A 24,327-nucleotide genomic window follows, 5' to 3' on the forward strand; every position below is an offset into this window, starting at 1 on the left:
GGGGAATCAGGTTGTCCCACGTGGGGCTCATAGTCTTCATCCTCATTTTACAGATGAGGTAACTGAGGCACGAGAGAAGTTAAGTGACTTGCCCCACAGTCACACAGCTGACAAGTGGCGGAGCTGGGATTCGAACCTATGACCTCTGACTCCAAAGCCCATGCTCTTTCCACTGAGCCAAGCCCTCAATAAATACCATTGATTGATTAATGAGGAGAGTTCAATAGAGTTAGTAGATAGGTCACACAGCAGACGAGTGGCGGAGCTGGGATTAGAACCCAGGTCCTTCTGATTTCCAGGCTTGAGGTCTATCCACTAGTCCATGCTGCTTAGAGACAAACTAAAGAAACCTCAGTAGTGAGAAGAATTGGCTTTTGGGTGGTGACATATTTTATGATCTTGAGTTACTGAGTTTTTAAATTCACCACACTTTGGCTTTTAAGTACAGTCGTATTTATTGAGCACTTACTTTGTGCACAGCACTATACTAAGGTCTTGGAAAGTACAATTGGCAACAAATAGAGACAATCCCTACCCAACGGGCTCACAGTCTTGGGCCCCTTCGTAGATCAAGACTGAGTCTAATTCTCAACTCTGTATTCTCGCCCAATTGCTTAGAACAGTACTCTGCACAAAATAAATCAATTATCTTTACTGAGGGCTTACCGTGTGCAGAGCAGGCTGTTCTAAGTACAATAGAACAGAGATGGTAGACATGTTCCCTGCCTACAATAAGCTTACAGTCAGTAAGCACTTAAGTACTATTAATACTACTTTGAGTAAATGTGCAAAATTAAGCACCAACTAATCCCCAAACTATTGTTAAATGGCAACTTTTCCTTTCAGAACGGCAAGATTATATCCATGGTCAGAGGACCAAATGCACCACTTATTAATAAACAGTAATGAAATAATAGAAGATGAAAGAAAAATAGAAAGCTGGAAAATGATTCGTCCTGAGGTAATTTAGGGCAGAGAATTTTTTTTTTTTTAAAACGAGACCTGGATGGAGGGTGTTTCCTCCTTTAACATTGATTAGATAGTTTCCTAGTAGTGTGGTCTAGTAGAAAGGGCCTGGGCCCAGGAATCAGAGGATCTGGCGTTCTAATCGTGGCTTCTTCCACTTGTCTGCTGAATGACTTTGGCAGGTCATTTCACTTATCTATGCCTCAGTTCTCTCATCTGCCAAATGCAATTCAATGCCTGTGCTTCCTCCAATTTAAATGTGATTCCTTATGGACCTGATTAGATTGTATAATAATTATGGTATTGTTAAGTCCTTACTACATGCGAGGCACTGTACTAACCACTGGGGTGGATACAAGCAAATTGGGTGGCCATAGTCCTGTCCCACATGGGGCTCACAGTCTCAATCCCCATTTTCCAGATGAGGTAACTGAGGCCCAGTGAAGTAAAGTGACTTGCCCAAGAGAAGCAGCGTGGCTTAAGGGAAAGAGTCCTGCCTGTGAGTCAGAGGACATGGTTCTAATTCCACCTCTGCCACACCAGTTAAATTCTCTGTGCCTTAGTTCCCTCACCTGTAAAATGGGGGATTAAAACTGTGAGCCCCAAGTGGGGCAACCTGATTACCTTATATCAACCCCAGCACTTAGAAAAGTGCTTGGCACATAATCAAGCGCTTAAGAAATACCATTATTATCATTATTAAGGTCATACAGCAGAGAAGTGGCAGAGCTGGATGAGAGACTATGAACTTCTGTCTCACAAGCCCATCCTCTATCCATTATGCCACGCTGTTTCTCATATTTCTTAAATGCTTACTATGTGCTAGGTACTTTACCAAGTGCTGGGGCAGACATAGGCAATCAGGTTGGACACAGTCCCTGTCCCACGTGCGGCTCACAGTTTTAATCTCATATTCCAGATGAGGTATCTTAGTACAAAGAAGTGAAATGACTTGCCCAAGATCACACAGCAGACAAGTGGCAGATGGTGTATTAGAACCCAGATCCTCTGACTCGTATCTACCTCCAGCACTCAGTATAGTGCTTGGGATGTAGTAAGGCCTACCAAATACTGCAGTTATTATTATCATTATTATTGACCCATGTAAATGGCTGGTCTCTTCCCTCCTTCATTCTCTGGCTTTGAACAGGGATAGATATGTCAGATTTGCTTAGAACTACTGTCTTCTGGCAGGACCCACTGCTAAACTACCTGTTAGGGATGCCAACTCTGTAAGGCTGAGAGGAAGAAAGCCATTGCCCAAGCCTTGAAAGTTCGTACAGACAATCTCTGTGGAACCGAGATTGATAAATAGACACTGTGATTTCCCCAGGCAAATGCAAATTGAGAGATAAAGGAAAAGTGGCCAGAGGAAAGATAAGCAGGATTTGGCTTCCCAGTTGTTGCTGAAAGAATTGAAAGCAGAAGAGAAAGGGCCATGACCTCATCTTTGGTCTTTGAGAATGCCTTTTGGCCAACCTCTCTTAAGCTCATGTCAAATATTCATTATATTGTCTGAAAAAGAGTGCAATGAGTTAGGAATGTAACATCGGGGAATCACGTTTGTGATTCATTATTCCAAAAAAAAACCCCAAATCTGAGAAGCAGCTTGGCCTAGGGATAGAGCACACACCTGAGTCAGAAGGACCTCGATTCTAATCCCGGCTCTGCCACTTGTCCACTGTGTGATCTTGTGCAAATCACTTCACTTCTCTGTGCTTCCGTTACCACATATGTAAAATAAGAATTAAAATTGTGAGACCCATATGGAACGTGGCCCATATCCTATCTGATTAGTTTATATCGATTCCAGTGCTTATTACAGTGTGTGGCGCATAGTAAGTGCCTAACAAATAACATTTTTAAAAGACATTTCAAATTCTAGTTTACACTTGATACTTTCAAGTTTCACTTGATAATCAACTTGCAAATATCAAGTGAGTCACTTACCTGGAACAAGGACCATATGAACAATTACAAAGAACAAGAGAGTAATGGCTTTAGTGGACTGGCCATTGGAATGAAGATTTTCACCTCAATTTGAAACAAACTAGAAGCTTGGTTTGGGGGTAGGTTTAGAATATTGCTAATAACACTCGTGTTTACTCTTCTGTAGCAGCAAGAGCTAGTCTTCATGGAAATGAAGGACTCTGATGCTTGTGCTGAATCAGGGGACTCTTTGGGTAAGTAATAATATTTTTTTTAATGTAAAAAAAGAAGCAACCATGTTATATTGTAATGGTTCAGTTTGATACTGAGATTTATCTGGCCTAGTGGAAAGAGTCCAAGCCTGTGAGTCAGAGGGCCTGGGTTCTAATCCCTTTTCTGCCCAATGTCTGCTGTGCAATCTTGAGCAAGTCATTTACCTCTCTGTGCCTTGGTTACCTCATCTGTAAAATGGGGATTAAGACTGTGAGACCGATTTGGGACACAGACTGTGTCTAACCTGATTAGCTTGCCTCTGTTGTCTTATGCCGACTATTTGTGTCCAACACAGCGATGCCATGGACACATCTCTCCCAGAACTCCCCACCTCCATCTGCAATCGTTCTGGTAGTGGATTCATAGAGTTTTCTCGGTCAAATGCCAGAAGTGGTTTACCATGGCCACCTTCCGCGCAGTAAACGCGAGTCTCCACCCTCGACTCTCTCCCATGCAGCTGCTGCTCAGCACGGATGAGTTTTGACCTGTAGCAGATTGTCTTTCACTCGCTAGCCCCTGGCCAACCTAGGAATGGAATGGGTAGGCCTTTGCTTGACTCTCCCACCCCATAGCCGAGACTAGTGGAGTACTGGAAACTCTCCAGTAGCGACCCTCAGAGGGGAGCTTGCATCTACCCTACCACTTAGTATAGTGCCTGCCACGTAGTAAGCACTTAACAAATACCATATAAAAAATGTTTCCCTCTTCCGCTATTCATTGGCTGTTAGGACTTTAAATTTCAGGTGAAAAAGAAGAAAACTTTCATTTGTCTGGAGAGAGAGGTATTTTCATTATCAACTTTAGGAAACAATGTGAAATTGAGTGCCTAATGTGTGCAGAATATAATAATAACAATAATAATGCTGATAATAATAGCGATAGTAATAACATTTGGAAATGCAGGTCGTTTGGTGCTTGGAGGCCTACAAAAGAAAATGTGATCTCTGTAAGCTCATTATGGGCAGGAAACGTGTCTACCTATTCTGTGGTATCATAATAATATAATAATATAATAATGATATTGTTAAGTGCTTACTATGTACCAGGTACTGTTTGAAGCGCTCGGGTAGGGGTCTCAGTATCAATCCCCATTTTACAGATGAGGTAATGAGCCCCAGAGAAGTGAAGTGACTTGCCCATGGTCACATAGCAGACAAGTGGCAGAGTCATGATTAGAACCCATGACTTTCTAACTTCTGTGCTTTATCCATTACCCCCAACTGTCCCAAGCACTTACGTGGCTCAGTGGAATGAGTCCGGGCTTGGGACCCCAGAGGTCACGGGTTCGAATTCGGGCTCCGCCACTTGTCAGCTGTGTGACTGTGGGCAAGTCACTTAACTTTCTCTGTGCCTCGGTTCACTCATCCTGTAAATGGGGGTTAAGACTGTAAGCCTCACGTGGGACAACCTGATTACACGAATCTACCCCAGCACTTAGAACAGTGCTCTGCACATAGTAAGCGCTTAACAAATACCAACATTATTACAGTGTTCTGCCACGTGTATCACTCAAAAAATGATTGATTTTCTCCTAGAGGAAATATAACACTGTTGCATCATAAAGCCAGATGCTGTGGCAGATGGAAGAGTAGAAGAAGTTAAAACAGAAGGTAAATAGAATTTTCTTCAAGAAAGATTGGTTGAAGTCGCTAAGTGACGAAGGCCTGTATTTGTTTCTTGGTGCTGACTAACGCAGAGTCACTGCCAACTGTCATCTTCCAGATCAGTCAATCAATCAACGATATTATTGAGCACTTACTATGTGCACAGCCCTGTACTAAGTGTGAGTATAACAAAATTAGCAGCAACGATCCCTGCCCATCAGAGCTAACCCAGACTCTACTGTAATTTTGTAATAATTATAATAATTGTGACCAATGTTAAAAGTGACAATCACTGAGATAGAGTACAATTAATTTGGACCCAATCTCTGAGGAGGTTCACAGTCTTAAAGGAGAGTGAGAACTGGTATTGAATTCCCCATTTTACTGTTCGGGGATTATGAGGTTATTTATTAATTTATTTTATTTGTATGGAAATTGTTTAAAACACTTACTATGTGTCAAAACACTATTGTAAGTGCTGGGCTAGGGACAAGTTAATTACGTCTGTACAGCACTTGTCCCACATGGGGCTTAATAATATTAATAATAATAATAATATTGGTATTTGTTAAGCGCTTACTATGTGCCGAGCACTGTTTCTAAGCGCTGGGGTAGACACAGGGGAATCAGGTTGTCCCACGTGGGGCTCACAGTCTTAATCCCCATTTTACAGATGAGGGAACTGAGGCACAGAGAAGTTAAGTGACTTGCCCACCAGTCACACAGCTGACAAGTGGCCAGAGCTGGGATTCGAACTCATGAGTCCTGACTCCAAAGCCCGTGCACTTTCCACTGAGCCACGAGGGCTTGCAGTCTAAGTAGGAAGGAGAGCTGGAATTCCCATTTTACAGTTGAAACTGAGGCACAGAGAAGTTAAGTGACTTATCCAGGGTCACAAAGTAAGCAAACTGGCATAGGTGGAAATTAGAACCCAGTTCCTTCTGACTTCTAGGCCCATACTTTCTCCACTGAGCCATACTATTTCTCAGGAACAGAGAAGTTAAGTGACGTTCCCAAGATTGCACACCTCAGCAAGTGGTGGAGCCAAGATAAGAATCCAGGTCCTCTGATTTTCTAGTCTGGGTTCTTTCAATCAATCAGTGGCATTTATTGGGCATTTGCTCTGTGCCAAGGACTGCAGTAAGCACTTGGGAGAGCACAATGCAACACAGTTAGTAGATATGTTCCCTGCCCACAATGAGCTGACAGTCTAGAGGGCGAGACAGACATTAATATAAATCCACTAGGTCACATTTTTTCTATAGGCCCCCAAGCCTTCCTGGTATTTCCTGACCTCCTTGCCCCCTCCAAACCTCTGAATGCCCAAACTGCCCTTCCTCCTCCCCTCAACATTGCCAGCTATGATCTCCCCTCACCCCAGCTCCCTGAAACTCGCCCTGCCTGTTTTCAATCTCATTCCCCTGGCTCTTCATCTCTGCCTCTTCCTGCAGAACCCTGCACTAAGCGCTCAGTAGAGAATAACGGAAGCAAAGTGCTCAGTCTCTGCCCTTAAGAGGGAAACTGGCAGACCCAAAGGAAAAAATTGTCAGGGCAGATATAAGCCTACGAGCAAACGTGGGTAGGGAAGCAGCATGGCATAGAAGAGAAGTAGAATGGTGTTGTGGACAGAGCATGGGCCTGGGAGTCAGAGGTCATGAGTTCTAATCCCTGTTCCGCCGCCTGTCTTCTTTGTGACCTTGGGTAAGTCACTTCACTTTTCTGTGCCTCAGTTACCCATCCATAAAATGGGAGTTGAGACTGTGAGCCCCACATGGGACAGGGACTCTGTCCTACTCGATTTACTTGCATCCACCCCAGTGCTTAGTACAGTGGCTGGCACATAGTAAGTGCTTAAAAAAACCCATCCTTCTGAAGACTAAGCTCACTGTGGACAGAGATCATGTCTACTGTATTGCACTCTCCCAAGCTCTTAGTACAGTGCTCTGAACATAAGTGCTCAGTAATACTATTGATTGAGACTAAGCTAATTCCTCTGCTTTATCTCAAATGCCTTTACTTCTGGATCGGGACACCTATCGGCGATCCAAGATCAAAAATGCGGGCTTCGTCATAGCCGCAGAGGATGAGCGGACACTCAGCGAGGAACAGGTTCGAGACTTTTATAATCGGAGAGCGGATCAGGTAAGAAGGCCTGGGAAAGGGGAGGTGCATGTTAACTATCACCGGGTCCAGTTCAGCTTGACATTTAGACAAATGGAGAATGATGAATTAAAAAGAAAGTGGTTCTGCCAGTTTAGCAGCACGGCCCAGTGGATACAGGAAGTCAGCAGGGCCTGGGTTCTAATCCCAGCTCTGCCACTTGTCTGTTGTGGGACCTTTGGAGCCCAGGCTTGGGAGTCAGAGTTCATGGGTTTGAATCCCGGCTCTGCCGCTTGCCAGCTGTGTGACTTTGGGCAAGTCACTTAACTTCTCTGTGCCTCAGTTACCTCATCTGTAAAATGGGGATTAAAACTGTGAACCCCACGTGGGATAACCTGATCACCTTGTATCCCCCAGTGCTTAGAACAGTGCTTTGCACATAGTAAGCGCTTAACAAATACCACCATTTATTTATTTTTTTTCTCTGGGCCTCAGTTATCTCATCTGCAAAAATGATGATAATAATGGTACTTGCTGATGATAATGGTACTTAAGTGCTATGTGCCAAACACTGTTCTAAGCTCTGAGATAGATACAAGTTAACCAGGATGGACACAGTCCCTGTCCCACAAGGGGTTCACAGTCGTAATCCCCATTTCACAGATGAGATAGCTGAGTCCCAGAAAAGTGAAGTGACTTGCTCAAGGTCACACAACAGATCCAGGGAGGAACCAGGAGTAGAAGCCAGGTCCTTCTGACTCCAGGCCGGTGCTCTATCCCACTACGCCACACTGCTTCTGGGGATTAAGACTGTGAGCCTTATGTGGGCTAGAGACTGTGTCCACCCTGATTTGTTTGTATCTACCCAGCTCTTAGTACAGTGTCTGGCACATAGTAAGAACTTAACAAATACCATTATTTTTACTGTTATTGTTAATAATAATAATATAGCTAGTTTACGTTTTTTTCCATTGGCATCTGTTTCATTTTGTCAGCCGAGAAGCTGCTATTTTGGCTGCTGGGATCAAACACTTTCTCAGGCAGCTGTTTTCGTTCCCTAGCCCGACTTCGAAGACTTTGTCACTTTTATGGTGAGTGGCCCCAGCCGCATCCTGATCATTTCCCAAGGAAAAAATGAATCGACCGACATTCCCCACTGGACCGAACTGATGGATTTCGAGCCAACTAATGAGAGTGAACAGGAGAGCTGTGGTCGGGAACCCAGGTAGAGGTAGACAATGCATATACCCTTTTGGTCTTTATATTTCAATCGGTCAGTCCATCAGGGATATTTATTGAGCACCTCCTGTGTGCAGAATACTGTACTAAGTGCTTGGGAAAGTACACTCCAAAAGAGTTGGTAGACTTGATCCCTGCCGGTGAGGAGATTACAATTACAGAATAATAATAATAATAACGATAATGATAATGTTACTTGTTAAGCACCAAACACTGTTCTAAGTTCTGGGGTAGACACAAGCTAATCAGGTTGGACACAGTCCCTGTCCAACCTGGGGCTCACACTCTTATCCTCATTTTACAGATGAGGTAACTGAGGCCCAGAGAAGTGAGGTAACTTGCCCAAGGTCACACAGCAGATGTGTGGTAGAGCCAGAGTTAGAACCCAGGTCCTTCTGTCTCTCTCAGGCCCATGCTCTATCCAATAAGCCTCGTTGCTTCTTAGAAGGAGGCTGTAGGCTGTTTATCAATTATTCATTCATTCAGTGGTATTTATTGAGCGCTTACTTCGTGCAAAGTACTCTACTAAGCTCTTGGGAGAGTATAGTATAACAGAGTCGGTAGACATGTTGCCTGCCCACAACAAGCCTATAGTCTAGAATAGGAAACCGACATTAATATGAATTTAAAAATTACAGATAGGTATACAAATGCTCTCGCCCTTCTGCATCTGGATCTGTGACCTCAGGACATTTGATATTTGCCCCATCCCTAATCCCACAGCCTGTACGCACATATCTTTAAATCATATTTTATTAATGATTTATTCACATTAACATCTGTCTTCCCCTCTAGACTGTAATCTCATTACAGGTAGGGAGTGTGTCAGCTAATTCTGTTGTATTTTACTCTCCAAGTGTACAGCGTTGTACACATAGTAAATACTCAATAGATATCACTGATTGATTGAATGACTGAACTTATAGCCAGTATCAACCCCAGTGTTTAGGACAGTGATTGGTGCATAGTTGGAGATGACTAGACAGCATAAGACAAGACAAGGGTCCACTACATGCAAGGTATTGGACAAAATACTGGAAAAGAAATCTATGAAGAGAAGCAGCCTGGCAAAATGGAAAGACCCTGGGCCTGGGAGTCAGAAGAGCTGAGTTCTAATTTTGTTTCAGCCATCTCCCTGCTGTGTGACCTTGGGCAAATCACTTCACTTCTCTGGGCCTCAGTCTCCCTCATCTGCAAAATGGGGATTCAATCCCTGATCTTCCTCCTTAAATTATGAATCTCCATGTGGGATCTGATTATTTTGTATCTATCCTAGTGCTTAGTACAGTGCTTGGCACATAGTAAATGCTTAACAAATTTCATAATAATAACATATTACTATTGTTATTATTATGCGGACCAGACACAGTCTCTGAACCCCCAAGGGGCTTGCTCACTATCTAAAAAAGTAGTAGGAGAAAGTGACCTTAGAATGGGTAGAAAAAAAAGCTGACAGTGGGACACCCCCAATCTCCAAATTAAGTTTATTTTAGCCAGTAACCAATATTTTCATAATCTCAGTCTCATTTCCCCCTGAGTAAAATAGAGGAGCTAAAAATAACCCCTTCACTGTGTTTATCCAGCGCTTAGTATAGTGCCTGGCACATTGTAAGCCCTTAACAAATACCAGCATTCTTATTTTATCAAGCAGTCTCAGTTTTATGGACAAGGAAACCAAGACACAGAGAAGTTAAATGACTTACCCAAGGTCATGCAGCTGGCAAGGGGCAGAAGCGAGTCTAGAACCTGGGACTCGATGCTGCTCTATGCACTTTCCGGAAGGACATCAAGCTTCTCCATTTTACTCAGTGGAAAGGGGAAGGAATCACTAGGAATTAGATTAACCTTCGCAGAGCTCATGCAATGATGGGGTTTTGTCTACAGTTTCTCTAAATCTTCACTTATCCTGTTAGATCAAACAGCTTGCGAGAGGTTTTAGCCTCACATCAGATGGGCACGGTGTGTGACATCGAAGACAGCGTGGAGAATGCCAGCAGGCAACTGGCCTTCTTTTTCCCAGAATTCTCTAAAACCAAGAAGGCAGGGCAAAAGGTGGAGAAGACGCTAGCCTTGATCCGTCCTGATCTCCTAAAGAAAAGAAGAGGTGAGCTTCTCTAATAATAATAATAATAATAATAATAATGTTGGTATTTGTTAAGCGCTTACTATGTGCAGAGCACTGTTCTAAGTGCTGGGGTAGATACAGGGTAATCAGGTTGTCCCACGTGAGGCTCACAGTCTTAATCCCCATTTTACAGATGAGGGAACTGAGGCCCAGAGAAGTTAAGGGACTTGCACACAGTCACACAGCTGACAAGTGGCAGACCCGGGATTTGAACCCATGACCTCTGACTCCCAAGCCCGTACTCTTTCCACTGAGCCACGCTGCTTCTTACTCTACTTAAGGTTTCGTCACTAACCTTAAGAACCCGAGGAAGCCAGGTGGCCTAGTAGAGAGAGCTTGGGCCTGGGAGTCAGAAGGACCTGGGTTCTAATCCTGGCTCCTGCAGTTGTCTGCTGTATGACCTTAGGGCAAGCCACTTCACTTCTCTGGGCCTCAGCCACCCCATCTGTTAAATGGGATTAAATGGGAAGCCCCAAGTGGGACCTGGGCTGTGTCCACCATAAATAGCTTGTATCTACCCCAGCACTTAGAACAGTGATGAACAAAAGCCATTAAAACAAACAAGCAAACAAAGAAAAAGCCCTGAGTTTAGTTTCCTGAAAGCCCCCACTGGGAGGGACACCATGGCTGAGTAGAGCAAAGGCTGGTGGATTACAGAGGGCAAGGGACTCATGGCTTTGAATATCTCACAATAACCGTTTCCCCACTCTTCAAAAAAATCCATGGGTTCCCCATCCATCTCCACGTTATAAAAAAACTTCTCACCATTGGTTTTAAAGTACTCAATCACCTTGCCCCCTCAAACCTCAACTGACTACTCTCCTACTACCGCTCAGCCCTCACACTTTGCTCCTCTAATGCCAACCTTCTCACTCTATCTTAGTCTCATTTATCTCCCCGCCAAACCCTCACCCACATCCTGCCTCTGGCCTAGGTCACCCTCCCTCCTCATATCTAACAGACAATTGCTCTTCCCACTTCAAAGCCTTATTGAAGGCACATTGCCTCCAAGAGACCTTTCCTGACTAAGCCCCGCTTTCCTCTTCTCCCACTCCCTCCTGCCGATTTGTACATTTCAAGCGCTTAGTACAGTGCTCTGCACATAGTAAGCGCTCAATAAATACTATTGAATGAATAAATGAATGAAATCCTGACTTGCTCCCTTTGTTCATCCCACTTTCTAGCCCCAAAGTACTTATATACAAATCTGTAATTCTTTTTTTTTTTTATAGTACGGTCTGTGTCCCCCCACTCTAGGCTCTAAGCTCATTGTGGGCAGGGAATGTGTCTTTATTGTTGTATTGTACTCTCCCAAGTGCTTAGAACGGAGCTCGGCACACAGTAAGCACTCAATAAATATGAATGAATGAATGAATAACTGCATTTCCCATTGCAAAATAGATCGTCAACTCTCCACTAGATGGTAGGTTCCTTGAGAAAAGGGATCGGGTCTACTAACAGTAGACTATTAATATGTCTACTACTAGAAGCAGCGTGGTTTAGTGGATAGAGCACAGGCCTGGAAGTCAGAAGACCAGAGTTCTAATCCCAGCTCCTCCATTTACTGTGTGACCTTGGGCAAATCACTTCACTTCTCAGTCTCCTCAACTGTAAAATGAGGATTACCTGTTCTCCCTCCTACATAGACTGTGAGCCCCGTGCAGGAGAGGAACTGTGTCCGACCTAATTAAATTGCACCTAGCCCAGCGTGGAGAATGGCGATCGACACATAGTAAGCTCTTAACTGATATCATAAAACAAACAAACCCCTACCCCTCATCTTCTCGCTTCCATGCAGATTCCGTCATGAGACGGATCCGAGAGGACGGCTTTACCATAGCGATGGAAAAAGAGATAATCCTGACGGAAGACCAAGCTCGCAGCTTTTACAGGGAACATGAGAACGAGGATTTCTTCCCGGCTCTTCTGGAACACATGACTAGGTATCACCCTAAGGGTCCCCGCAGAGCTGGTGGAGGACACAGAGCACCCCAAAAGGGGCCAGGGAGGTGACCGTCAGCACTAGACTGTGAGATCGTTTTGATCAGGAATTGTGTGGGTTTATCATTGTATTGTACTCTCCCAAATGCTCAGTACAGTCCTCTGCACATAGTAAGCCCTCGATAAATACCACCGAATGAAAAGTACAACCCAGCCCACTCAGCCATTGCCTTTTGGTCTTAAGTCCCCTAGATGGTAAGCTCCTTGTGGGCTGGAAACATGCCTGCAACACTCTTATATTGTGCTCTCCCAAGCTCTCAGTACAGTGCTCTGTACACAGCAGGTGCTCAATAAATATGATTGATTGAATCCATCCCAAGCAGAGGTCAGCCTTCCAGGACAGTAAGCTCTGAGGATTGTAGACTGTCAGCTCTTGTGGGCAGGGAATGTGTTTGTTTATTGTTATATTGTACCCTTAATACAGTGCTTTGCACACAGTAAGCGGCTCAATAAATGTGATTGAATGAAGCCTTCTTGGGGCCGATCCCCTCTACTCAAGAACCTCCAGGAGTTGTCCATCTACCTCTGCATCAAACAGAAACTCCTCACCGTCGGCTCTAAGACACTCTATCCACTCTCCGCTTCTTGTCTTACCTCACTATTCTCCTATTAAGACTCAAACCGTACACTCCGTTCCTTTAACGTCATTCTACTCCCGGTACCTCGATCTCATCTATCCTGCCCCCGACCCCTTGTCCACATCTTCCCTCGATTAACTTCCTCCCCCTTCATATCCGACAGATCACCGCCTTTCAAAACCCTCCTAAAATCCCATCTCCTCCCAAGAGGCCTTTCCCAACTAAGACCTCATTTCCCTCTAGCTTGTTGTGGGAAGGGAATGTGCCTATTACATTGTCATCTTGTCCTCTCCCAAGTGCTTAGCACAGTGCTCTGCACACAATAAGCACTCAATAAATACAACTGGCTGACTCTTTCCGCCCTCCCCTCTATGTTGTCTATGTACGTGGCAAATGCATGTTCATAACTCACCCCAGCCCCACAACACTTAGGTAAAATTTCTTATACCATTTCCCCTATCTGTAATTTCATATCTGTCTCTCCCTTAAGGCGGTAAGTAAGCTCAATGTGGACAGGAAATGTGGCTTCCATCTCTGTTATACTGTACTTTCCCAAGTGCTTAGTACAGTACTTTTCACCCAGTGAGCACTCAATAAATATCATTGATTAATTGATTGATCCATGTTGACCCAGAAGGAAAGGAAAGGCTATGTCTTGGTTGAGTCCATGTGTCTAGAGATAAATCCCTTCCCTGACCTAAGAAAGACACATCCTTTAACTGCTTGATAGTTACCGCCTGATAGTTATCCACCCTCAGCCCTTCGGCATTTATATACGTATCCTGACACTCTGCCATTTCCTCTTTCTGTGATTTAATATCTATCTCCTCTGAAATATCTGAATAATAGAAATAATATCTGAAAGCTCCTGTGAGCAGGGATATTGTCTACCAACTCTATTGTATTCTATCATCAGCAATTGCATTTTTTGAGCACTTACTGTGTGCAGAGCACTGTATCAAGCGATTGAGAGAGTATAACAGAGTTGGTAGACATGTTCCCCGTCCTAAATGAGCTTACAGCCTAGAAGGCTCTCCCAAGTGCTTAATACAGTGTTCTGCACACAGTAAGTCCTCAAAGCACTTAATAATAATAATAATAATAATAATGGTATTTGTTAAGTGCTTACTATGTGTCAAGCACTGTTCTAAGCACTGGGCAAGATTCAAGGTAACCACGTGGGGCTCACAGTCTTAATCCCCATTTTATAGATGAAGTAACTGAGGCACAGAGAAGGTAGGTGACTTGCCCAAGGTCACATAGCAGACGAGTAGCGGAGCCAACATTAGAGTTCATGTACCTCTGATCCCAAGCCTGTGCTCTTTCCACTAAGCCACGCTGTTTCTCTTAAGGTAATGTCTGCATCTTCCTGTAAACAGTAAGCTCTGTGTGGGCAGGGAAAGTATCTACCAACTCTGTTATACTGTACTCTCCCAAGTGACTGTGCGTCTGTTATTGGGCAGGGATTGTCTCTATCTGGAGTACAGTGCTCTGCACATAGTAAGCGCTCAATAAATACTATTGAATGAATGCTTAGTACAGTGCTTTGCATATGGCAAGTGCTCAATAAATACCACAGATTGATTTCAACTGCTTTTGTTCCACAGTGGCCCCACTCTCGCCCTCGCCTTAGTGCGAGAAAACGCAGTGCAGCGCTGGAGAGATTTACTTGGCCCCAAAGTGGTAGAGAACGCCAAGGTGGAAAAGCCAGAAAGGTAAAGTTTGTTCACCTAAACGACAGCAGTTCCTTCCTTCATTCATTCAATCATATTTATTAAGCACTTATTGTGTGCAGAGCACTGTACTAAGCTCTTGGGTAGGCACAATGCAACAATTAAACAGTGACATTCTCTGCCCACAATGAGCTCGTGGTCTAGATGGGACGAGACAGGCATCAATACAAATTAAATTACAGATAAATACATAAGTGCTGTGGGGCTGGGAAGGGCAAAGGGAGGAAGACAGGGCAACACAGAAGGGAATGAGAGATGAGGAAAGGTGGGGCTCAGTCTGGGAAGACCTCTTGGAGTAGATGTGCCTTTTTTAAAGCTTTGAAGGAGGGGAGAGTAATTGTCTGTCGTATTTGAGGAGGGAGGGAGATCCAGGTCATAGGCAGGATGTGGGCCAGGGGTCAGTGGTGAGACAGGTGAGATGGAGGCAAAGTGAGAAGGTTAGCACTAGAGGAACTATGTGGGCTGGATTGTAGAGGGAGAGAAGCGAGGTGAGGTAGGAGGCGGGAAGGTGATGGACTGCTTTAAAGGCAATGGTGAGGAGTTTTTGTTTGATATGGAGGTGGATGGGCAACCACTGGAGATTTTTAAGGAGGGGGAATGACATGTTCTGAACGTTTTTGTAGAACGATGATCCAGCTCCTTGCCTTTAATCACTCAGTCCTGGGTCACAGTCCCTCTTTGGAAGGCAGCTAGGGCTCTTCCTACTGATCACAGTGGCAAGTGCTTAGTACGGTGCCCCGCACACAGTAAGCGCACAATAAATACCATTGATGATACAGGCTAGTTGAGTACTAATTCATCTCCCTGTTCACTGTCCTCAGCTTGTATTGCTTCTCTATTAAAAATAGTATTAACATATCAATTATGATGGAAATATAATGTACACTACATAAAATATATAAATATATATGATAATGATGAATAATATCTAATAATAATAACGGAGAGGCAGTGTGTTCTAGGGGATAGATCACAGGCCTGGGAGTCAGAAGGACCTGGGTTCTAATCTTGGCTCCACCACTTTTCAGCTGTGTGACCTTGGGCAAGTCATTTCGCTTCTCTGTACCTCAGTAATCTCGTCTGTAAAATGGGGATTGAGACAGTGAGCCTCATGCAGGACAGGGACTGTGTCTAACCTGATTCATTTGTATCTACCCCAGGACTTAGTAGAGAGCCTGGCACATAGTAAGCACTTAATAGATACCGTAAACAATATATTAATAAGATTGTAAATTTCTCGAGGGCAGGGATTGTATCTACTTCTCTGTAGTACTCTCCCAAGTGCTTAGTGCAGTGCTTTGCAGGGAGTAAGCACTCAATAGCTCTGCTCATTGACTGATCAGTTGTGCAAACACTGGGATGGATTCCATAGTCAGATCAGACACAGTCCCTGTTCTACTTGGGGCTCAAAGGGCAGAGAGAACAGGTACTAAATCCCCATTTTACAGATGATGAAACAGAGGCACAGAGTAGGCCGATGACTTGCCCAGGGTCGACGCCGCAGCCAAAGGGCAGAACCAGGATTAGAACCCAGGTCCTGACACCTAGGTCCATGTGCCTTCCATTGGGTCCTTCTGCTCTCAAGGGTTTTCCAAAATGGAATCCCCAGCCCTTGAGTGGGAACACTAACTATGCATTCCAACAGGAGTGAAAGTAGTTTCTCTAGTTCAGTGCGTTACTGAGGTAAGAATCCATGGGAATGGACGAGCATCTAATAATAATAACAATTGTGGTATTTGTTAAGTGCTTACTATGTGCCAGGCACTGTACTAAGCGCTGGGGTGGTAACAAGCAAATCAGATTGGACACAGTCACTGTGGCTGACATGGGGCTCAGAGCCTTAACCAGGGTCAACTTCAGTGCATCTCAGGGCACCTCCAAACGTTTAGTACGGTGTTCTGCACACAGTAAGCGCTTAATAAATACGAATGAATGAATGAATCTCCTCAGTGTCACGTGGCTCCGGCCTTCCCAAGGTGCATATGCCCCTTCAGATGCCAGGCACAGGGTCCAGGGACCAGGCTGCCATTTTGAATCGCCCTTTCCTTTTCCAACGGGAGATCGAGTCAGCCTCCCTATGGTCATTTCCCGCATTCTTCTCTCACCTCGGAACACCTGTCCTTTTTAATCCCGTAGTTTACGGGCTCAGTTTGCTCTGGAAAATGTAGCCATCAACCAGCTGCATGGAAGTTCGTCTCCAAACCAGGCTGAGAAGGAACTCAATTTCTTCTTTCCTCGCCAACATACCATAGCAGTAATTAAGCCTGAGGCACTCCCGATTCACAAAGGTAAACTTTTTTTTTAATATCATATCACTCAAATTCAAATCTGTTCCAAATCTTGAAGTGATTCCTGTGTAATAGATTGTTTCCTGGAATTCTTGTTAGGCTTCTAGGCAGCATTTGGGAAGCAGCGTGGCCTCTTGTCAGCTGTGTGACTGTGGACAAGTCACTTCACTTCTCTGTGCCTCAGTTACCTCATCTGTAAAACAGGGATGAAGTCCGTGAGCCTCAACTGGGACAAACTGATGACCCTGTATCTACCCCAGCACTTAGAACAGTGCTCTGCACATAGTAAGCGCTTAACAAACACCAACATTATTATTATTATTATTATTATTAATAGATAGAGCCTGGCCTGGGAGTCAGAAAGATCTGGCTTCTAATTCCAACTCCATCACTTGTCTGGTGTGGGACCTTGGGCAAGTCACTTCACTTTTCTGGGCCTCAGTTGCCTCATCTGGAAAACGTGGATTAAGAGCGGGAGCCCCATGTGGGACGGGGAATGTGTCCAACCTGATTAACTTGCATCTATCCCAGCATTTAGAACAGTGTTTGGCACATAGTAAGCACTTAGCAAGTACTATTATTATTATTATTATTATTTTAAAACCTTCCCTGAGACACAGCCAGGTATTGCAGGGAAGGAAACGGTAAAAACTACCCGACCCAGAGTGAAAAGGGGCTGGTTATCCTAGTTTTCCCAGAAGTCACTGGGTGGAGTTTAGTTTTCTCTAAGGGATTGAGCAGAGGAAAGGCTTGGGCTCTCTATGCCTTCTTTGCCCCTGCTAGTAGCTGCCTATCTGTTTCAGCCTGGGATCATAATGATGGTCGTATTAGTTAAGGACTTACTATGTGCCAGGCACTGTACTAAAGGCAGTACAAGCAAATAAGGTTGGGCAAAATCCCCGTTCCCCATGGGGTTTATAGCCTTGATTCCCACTTTGCAGATGAGGTAACTGAGGCACAAAGAAGTGAAGTGACTAGCCCAAGGTCACACAGTAGACAAGTGACAGAGCTGGGATTAGAACCTACGTCCCGACTCCCAGGGCCGTGCTCTATCCACTAGCCATGCTACTTCCCACTTGAGTCCTCCTGTTTGTCTTTTTTCCAGTTTTTGTAATTTAGATTCAATCTTGATTTTGGTCATTATTCTGTTGGGCAACGCATTTAATTCATGATCAGTAGGGCTTTTGTTGAGTTAAAACAGATATATTTGAGAAACAGAGTTGAGAAGCAGCGTGGCTCGGTGGGAAGAGCCCAGGCTTGGGAGTCAGAGGTCATGGGTTCGAACCCCGGCTCTGCCACTTGTCAGCTGTGTGACTATGGGCAAGTCACTTAACTTCTCTGTGCCTCAGTTACCTCATCTGTAAAATGGGGATTAAGACTGTGAGCTTCATGTGGGACAACCTGATTACCCTGTATCTACCCCAGCACTTAGAACAGTGCTCTGCACATAGTAAGCGCTTAACAAATACAAATACCAACATTATTATATTTTTCTGTTCCTTATTGCATATTTAAGTGTCTGGAAGCAAAGGCAAATCTGAAGGACTTTGAGAGTTGTGTGATAGATGCCTAAAGCTTTTGAGATTTGGGGGTTGCCTCTAGGAGCACGAAATAATTTGACAAGTATAGCATAGGTCTTTAAGGTTATACTGCATTTTAAAATTTGAATTTCGACCCCAGTTCCCCACTACCTCTTTTCCTCTGGAGTTTTTGCTGAATGCATAAGGGTCATTATATCATTACTTTCATCCTTGTTCTATGTAAATCAGGCAGGATTTCACAAAGCATGTGATTGAGGTAAATCATCTCTCTCACTTCTCAGTGGTCTAATTACTGGTTTTCATTATTTTTATTATTAATAATAATAATAGTTGTTAGGCACTTATTATGTGCCAAACATTGTACAAAGTCCTGGGGCAGATACAAGACAATCAGGATGGACAAAATCCCTGTCCTACATGGGGCTTGCAGTCTAAAAAGGAGGGAGTAGGAGTTAATCCCCATTTTACAGATGAGGAAACTGAGGATCAGAGAAGTTAGGTGATTTATCCAAGGTCACACAGCAGAGAAGTGGGTGAGGCAGAATTAGAACCCCTGTCCTCTGATTCCCAGGCCCGGGCTCTTTCTACGAGGCCACACTGCTTCTCACGTTGTCTTGAAAGAGCTCCTTAGATCTGAATTACCTGTCTGTTCCTAAATCAAATCCAAAACCAAATCCTAACAGCTAGCCTAAATCTTAACCCCATCCCTTTGTCTTGTCTTTTGCTGTCGAATCATCTCCAACTCATAGCGATGCCATGGACACATCTCTCCCAGAATGCCCCAACTCCATCTGCAATCATTCTGCTAGTAGATCCATATAATTTTCTTGGTAAAAATATGGACATGGTTTACCATTGCCTCCTTCCATGCAGTAAACGAGTTTCTACCTTTGACTCTCTCCCATGTTGCTGCTGCCCAGGATGGGTGAGTTTGACTTGTAGCAGATGGCCTTCCACTCTGTAGCCACTGGCCAGGTTAGGAATGGAATGGGTAGGCCTCTTCTTGACTCTCCCTCCTATAGTCGAGACTGGTCAGCTACTGGAAACTCTCCAGGTCTGACCCTGAGAGGAGCCTTATCCCCTAAATCTACCTTAATCCTACCTTTACTCATATCTCCACCTTTAACCCTAATTCCATCCCAAGTATTCTTCCAAGAGCCCTGATCTGGGAGGGAAGTAATGTTGACATAGCAGTGACCTTACTCACATTCCTAGGTTCCTATGCTACTAATGTTTCTCTGCTCCTTCTGAGTGCTATTTTCATCCCTGGATAGCTGCAGAATTTTTCTTGGCAAAATTATTCTGACAAATTTATTTTTACGCCATCTCGAACTAGCCTGTCAAACAAGAAAAACAAGTGAGTTTGTTACTTTAGGTGGTGTTGCAGCTCTCTGACTATATTAGAAAGCAAAGAGAGTTTTTAATAAATGTCTTTTCTATCCAGAAAAAATCTTGCAAAAAGTCCATGATTCTGGGTTCATCATATCCCAGATGAAGGAAACTCACTTAACTCGAGAAATGGCAGCACAGTTTTACAAGGCCCATGAAGGAAAAGAATTTTTTAACCACTTAGTGGATTACATGTCTACGTAAGTATCTGCTTATATTCAATCGATCCATCAGTGGTATGTGTTGAGTGCTTACTGCCTGCTGTGCTGTATTACGGATCGAGGGAAAGTTTAATGCCATAGAGTATCATGATCCCTGCCTACAAAGAACTTACAGTCTACAGAGGAAGACAGGTATGAAAATAAATTACAGATGGGAGGAATAATAGATTATAAGGAGATGTACATAAGTGCTTTGGAGCTGAAATGAGTATCGCAGTGTTTAAGAAGTATGGAGTCAAGCGCAAAATTGACACAATGCAACAATAAACAGATACATTCCCCTCCCTTAAAGAACTTGCAGTCTAGAGGCCAGGGAGACAGACATTTATATAAACAAAAAAAATTACAGCTATGTACATAAGTGCTGTGGGGCTAGGAGTGGGGAAGAATAAAGAGAGCAAGTCAGAGTGTCTCAGAAGGGAGTGGAAGAGGAAAAGGGGACTTAGTCAGGAAAGGCTTCTTGGAGGAGGTGTGCCTTCAGTAAAGCTTTGAAGCAGCGGGAGAGAAATGGTCTGTTGGATTTGAGGAGGGGGTTCCAGGCCAGAGGAGGACGTGGGAGAGGGGTGGGCAGCAAGGTAGACCAGATCGAAGCACAGTTAGCATTAGAGAAGTGAAGTATGTGGGCTGGGTTGTAATAGGAGAGTAACAATATGAGGTAGGAAGGGACAAGGAGATGGACTGCTTTAAAGCCAATGGTGAGGAGTTTTTGTTTGATACAGAGGTGGATGGGCAACCACTGGATTTTTTTAGAGGAGCGGAGAAATGTGGCCTAAACGTTTAGGTAGAAACATTAGAATCTGTTCTCCCTCCTACATGGACCGTGATCCCCTTCTGGAACCTGATTATCTTTTATCTACCCAAGCGTTTAGTTCAGTAATTGGCATTTAGTAAGCAGTTAACAAATAATACAATTATTATTTTTACTGGTGGTAGTAGTAGTAACGATCTCATCATCTCTAGCCACTGCACAATCTCTACCCTTACCAACTCTGAAATGGTTTTTCTGATCACAATCTCCTCACCTGCCTCCTCTCCCTCACACCTCACCCCCGTAAATCTGTACTCGTCCCCTACAGATATCTCCGATCTTTGGACCCCATCCAATTTTCTCAACTTTTTTTGCCTCCTTACCCCCCCACTACCTTCCCTTGATGACCAAATTGGTGCTCTCAACATCCTCCTCTCTACTGTGCTCACCTCACTCTCTCTCCTATCCCTTCGTCGATCTCATACCACTAACCTACAGCCCTGGATCACCTCCACTGTCCACCTCCTTCGTTTTTACACTCGAGCTGCTGAACTCTCCTGGTGGATATCTAGTCATCAGGCCAACTTCCTCCACTTCAGGTTTATCTTTCAGTGCTTTAACTCTGCCCCCTCCTCTGCCTGGCAAAATTATTCATTCATTCATTCATTCAATCATATTTATTGAGAGCTTACTGTGGGCAGAGCATTGTATTAAGCGCTTAGAAAGTACAATTCAGCAATAAAGAGAGACAATCCCTGCTCTCACCGGGCTTACAGTTTAGAAGGGGGGGAAACAGACATCAAAACAAGTAAACAGGCATCAATATAAATAAATAGAATTATAGATATATACACAACAAAACAAGTAAACAGGCAACAATATAAATAAATAGAATTATAGATATGTACAATATACAAGTGTTGTGGGGCATGGAGTAGAGCAAAGGGAGTGAGTCGGGGCAACGGGGAGTGGAGGGGGAGCTGAGGAAAGGGGAGGCTTAGTCTGGGAAGGCCTCTTGGAGGAGGTGAGCCTTCAGTAGGGCTTTGAAAGGGGGAAGTGTGATTTGTTTGGCGATTTGAGGAGAGAGGGTTTTTCAGTCCAGTGGTAAGATGTGGACCAAGGGTAAGAAAAAGGCACAGTGAGAAGGTTAGCACCAGAGGAGTGGAGTGGGCGGGCTGGGATATAGACAGAAAAAAGGAGGTGAGGTAGGATGGGGCAAGGTGATGGAAAGCTTTGAAGCCAAAAGTGAGGAGGTTTTGCTTGATATGGAGGTTGAGAGACAGCCACTGGAGAGTTTTGAGGAGGGGGGTGACATGCCCAGGATGTTTCCGTAGAAAGATAATCCGGGCAGCAGAGTGAAGTATGGACTGAAGTGGAGAGAGACAGGAGGTTGGGAAGTCAGAAAGGAGGCTGGTGCAGTAATCCAGTTGGGATAGGATGAGTGATTGTACTAACATGGTAGCGATTTGGATGGAGAGGAAAGGGCGGATCTGTACAGTGTTGTGAAGATGAGACTGGCAGGCATTGGTGATGGATTGGATATGTGGGGTGAGTAAGAGAGCAGAGTCAAGGATGACACGAAGGTTGAGGACTTGTGAGATGGGAAGGTTGGTGGTGCCATCCACAGTGATGGGAAAGTCAGGGAGAGGACAGGGTTTGGGAGGGAAGATAAGGACACATTGTGTTTTAGGTGGCTACTGACACCCAAGCCCAAACCCCTTCACTGGTTGTTCCAGGCTTTTAACTCCCTCCTCCTCCATCCCTTGCCTCAAATGACCTGGACCCCTACTTTATTGAGAAAATTGACATTATCAAGCCTGATCTCCTTAAAATCTCCCCTGCCCTTCCCACGTCCCTCCTCCCTCCTGTCCCTTCTTCAACTCTCCCATCTTTCCAAATTGTATCTCTAGAGGAGATTTCCTGCTTTTCTCAAAATCCTCCCCCTCCGCCTGCACATCCGACCCCATTCCTTTGCACTTTATCAAAGCAATTGTCCCCTCCCTAACTACCGTATTCAACCGATCGCTCTCCAATGGTTTCTTCCCCATTGCTTTCAAACATGCCCATATCTCCCCTATCCTAAAAAAACCCCTTCTTAGACCCCATGGCTCCCTCCAGTTATTGCTCCATCTCCCTCTTACCATCCCTCTCCAAACTCTTTGAGCTAGTCATCTACACCCGCTGTCTCAAGTTCCTCTCCCTCAATTCTTGCTTTGACTCCCTCTGTTCTGACTTCCGTCCCCTTCACTCCACAGAAACCTCCCTTTCAAAGGTCACCAAGGAATCTTCTTCTTGCCAAATCCAAGGGCTTCTACTCTATCCTAATCCTCCTCGACCTCTCAACTGCCTTCAGCCCTGTGGACCATCCCTTCCTCCTGGAAACATTATCCAACCTCTGCTTCACTGACACTGCCCTCTCCTGGTTCTCTTCCTGTCTCGCTGGCTGCTCATTCTCAGTCTCTTTTGAGGCTTCTCCTCTGCCTCCCACCCCCTATCTGTGGGGGTCCCTCAAGGTTCAGTTTTGGGTCCCCTTCTATTTTCCATCTACGCCCACTCGTCTTGAGAAGTCATTTGCTCCCGTGGCTTCAACTACTACCTCTAAGCGGATAATTCTCAAATCTACATCTCCAGCCTTGATCTCTCTCTCTCTCTCTCTTTCTGCTGTCTCACATTTCCTCCTGCCTTCCAGTCCTCCCTACTTGGATATACTTCTGTCACCTCAAACTTAACATACCTAAAACAGAACTTCATATCTTTCCACTCAAACTCTGTCCTCCCCCTGACTTTCCCATCACTGTAGACGGCACCATCATCCTTCCGGTCTCACAAGCCCATAACCTTGATGTTATCCTTGATTCCTCTCTCTCATTCAACCCACGTATTCAATCCATCACTAAATCCTGTCGGTATGACCTTCACAACATTACTAAAATCCTCCCTTTCTTCTCCATCCAAACTGCTACCTCATAAATCCAATCACTTATCCTATTCCGCCTAGATTCCTTTATCAGCCTCCTTGCTGACCTCCCTGCCTCCTGCCTCTCCCCACTTCAGTCCACATTTCATTCTGCTGCCTGGATCATTTTTCTACAAAAATGCTCAGGTCATGTTTCCCCACTCCTCAAGAACCTCCAGTGGTTGCCCATCCATCTCCACATCAAAAAAACCCCACTTCTCACCCTGGGCTTTAAAACATTCAATCACTTTGCCCACTTCTTCCTCACCTCACTGCTCTCCTACTACAACCCAGCCCACACACTTTGTTCCTCTAATGCTAACCTTCTCACTATACCTAGATCTCATTTATCTCATCGCCAACCTCTCACCCACATCCTGCCTCTGGCCTGGAATACCCTCCTTCCTCATAACTGATAGACTATTTCTCCCCTCTCAAAGCCTTATTGAAGGCACATTTCCTCCAAGAGGACTTCCCTGACTAATACTCTTTTCCTTTTCTTCAACTCCCTTCTGCGTTGCCTTGACTTGCTTCCTTTATTCATCCCACCTTCCTAGGCCCACAATACCTATGTACATATCTGCAATTCATTTACTTATATGAATGTCTGTCTCCCCCTCTAGACTTTAAGCTCGT

General features: G+C 44.5%; 1 protein-coding gene across 1 annotated transcript in view; it reads left to right on the forward strand.

Annotated features, from left to right (window-relative positions):
* Positions 1-24,327, forward strand: part of NME8 (NME/NM23 family member 8) — a 40,467-nt gene that overhangs the window by 11,441 nt on the left and 4,699 nt on the right. The window contains 11 exon segments of the mRNA XM_029049586.2: positions 444-450; positions 847-902; positions 904-961; positions 3,083-3,149; positions 6,757-6,914; positions 7,934-8,097; positions 10,025-10,215; positions 12,035-12,179; positions 14,423-14,530; positions 16,685-16,836; positions 19,822-19,966. Coding sequence (XP_028905419.1) covers positions 444-450; positions 847-902; positions 904-961; positions 3,083-3,149; positions 6,757-6,914; positions 7,934-8,097; positions 10,025-10,215; positions 12,035-12,179; positions 14,423-14,530; positions 16,685-16,836; positions 19,822-19,966 — 1,251 coding nt within the window.

Source organism: Ornithorhynchus anatinus, chromosome 21 (assembly GCF_004115215.2).
Source record: "Ornithorhynchus anatinus isolate Pmale09 chromosome 21, mOrnAna1.pri.v4, whole genome shotgun sequence".
Classification (NCBI taxonomy): domain Eukaryota; kingdom Metazoa; phylum Chordata; class Mammalia; order Monotremata; family Ornithorhynchidae; genus Ornithorhynchus; species Ornithorhynchus anatinus.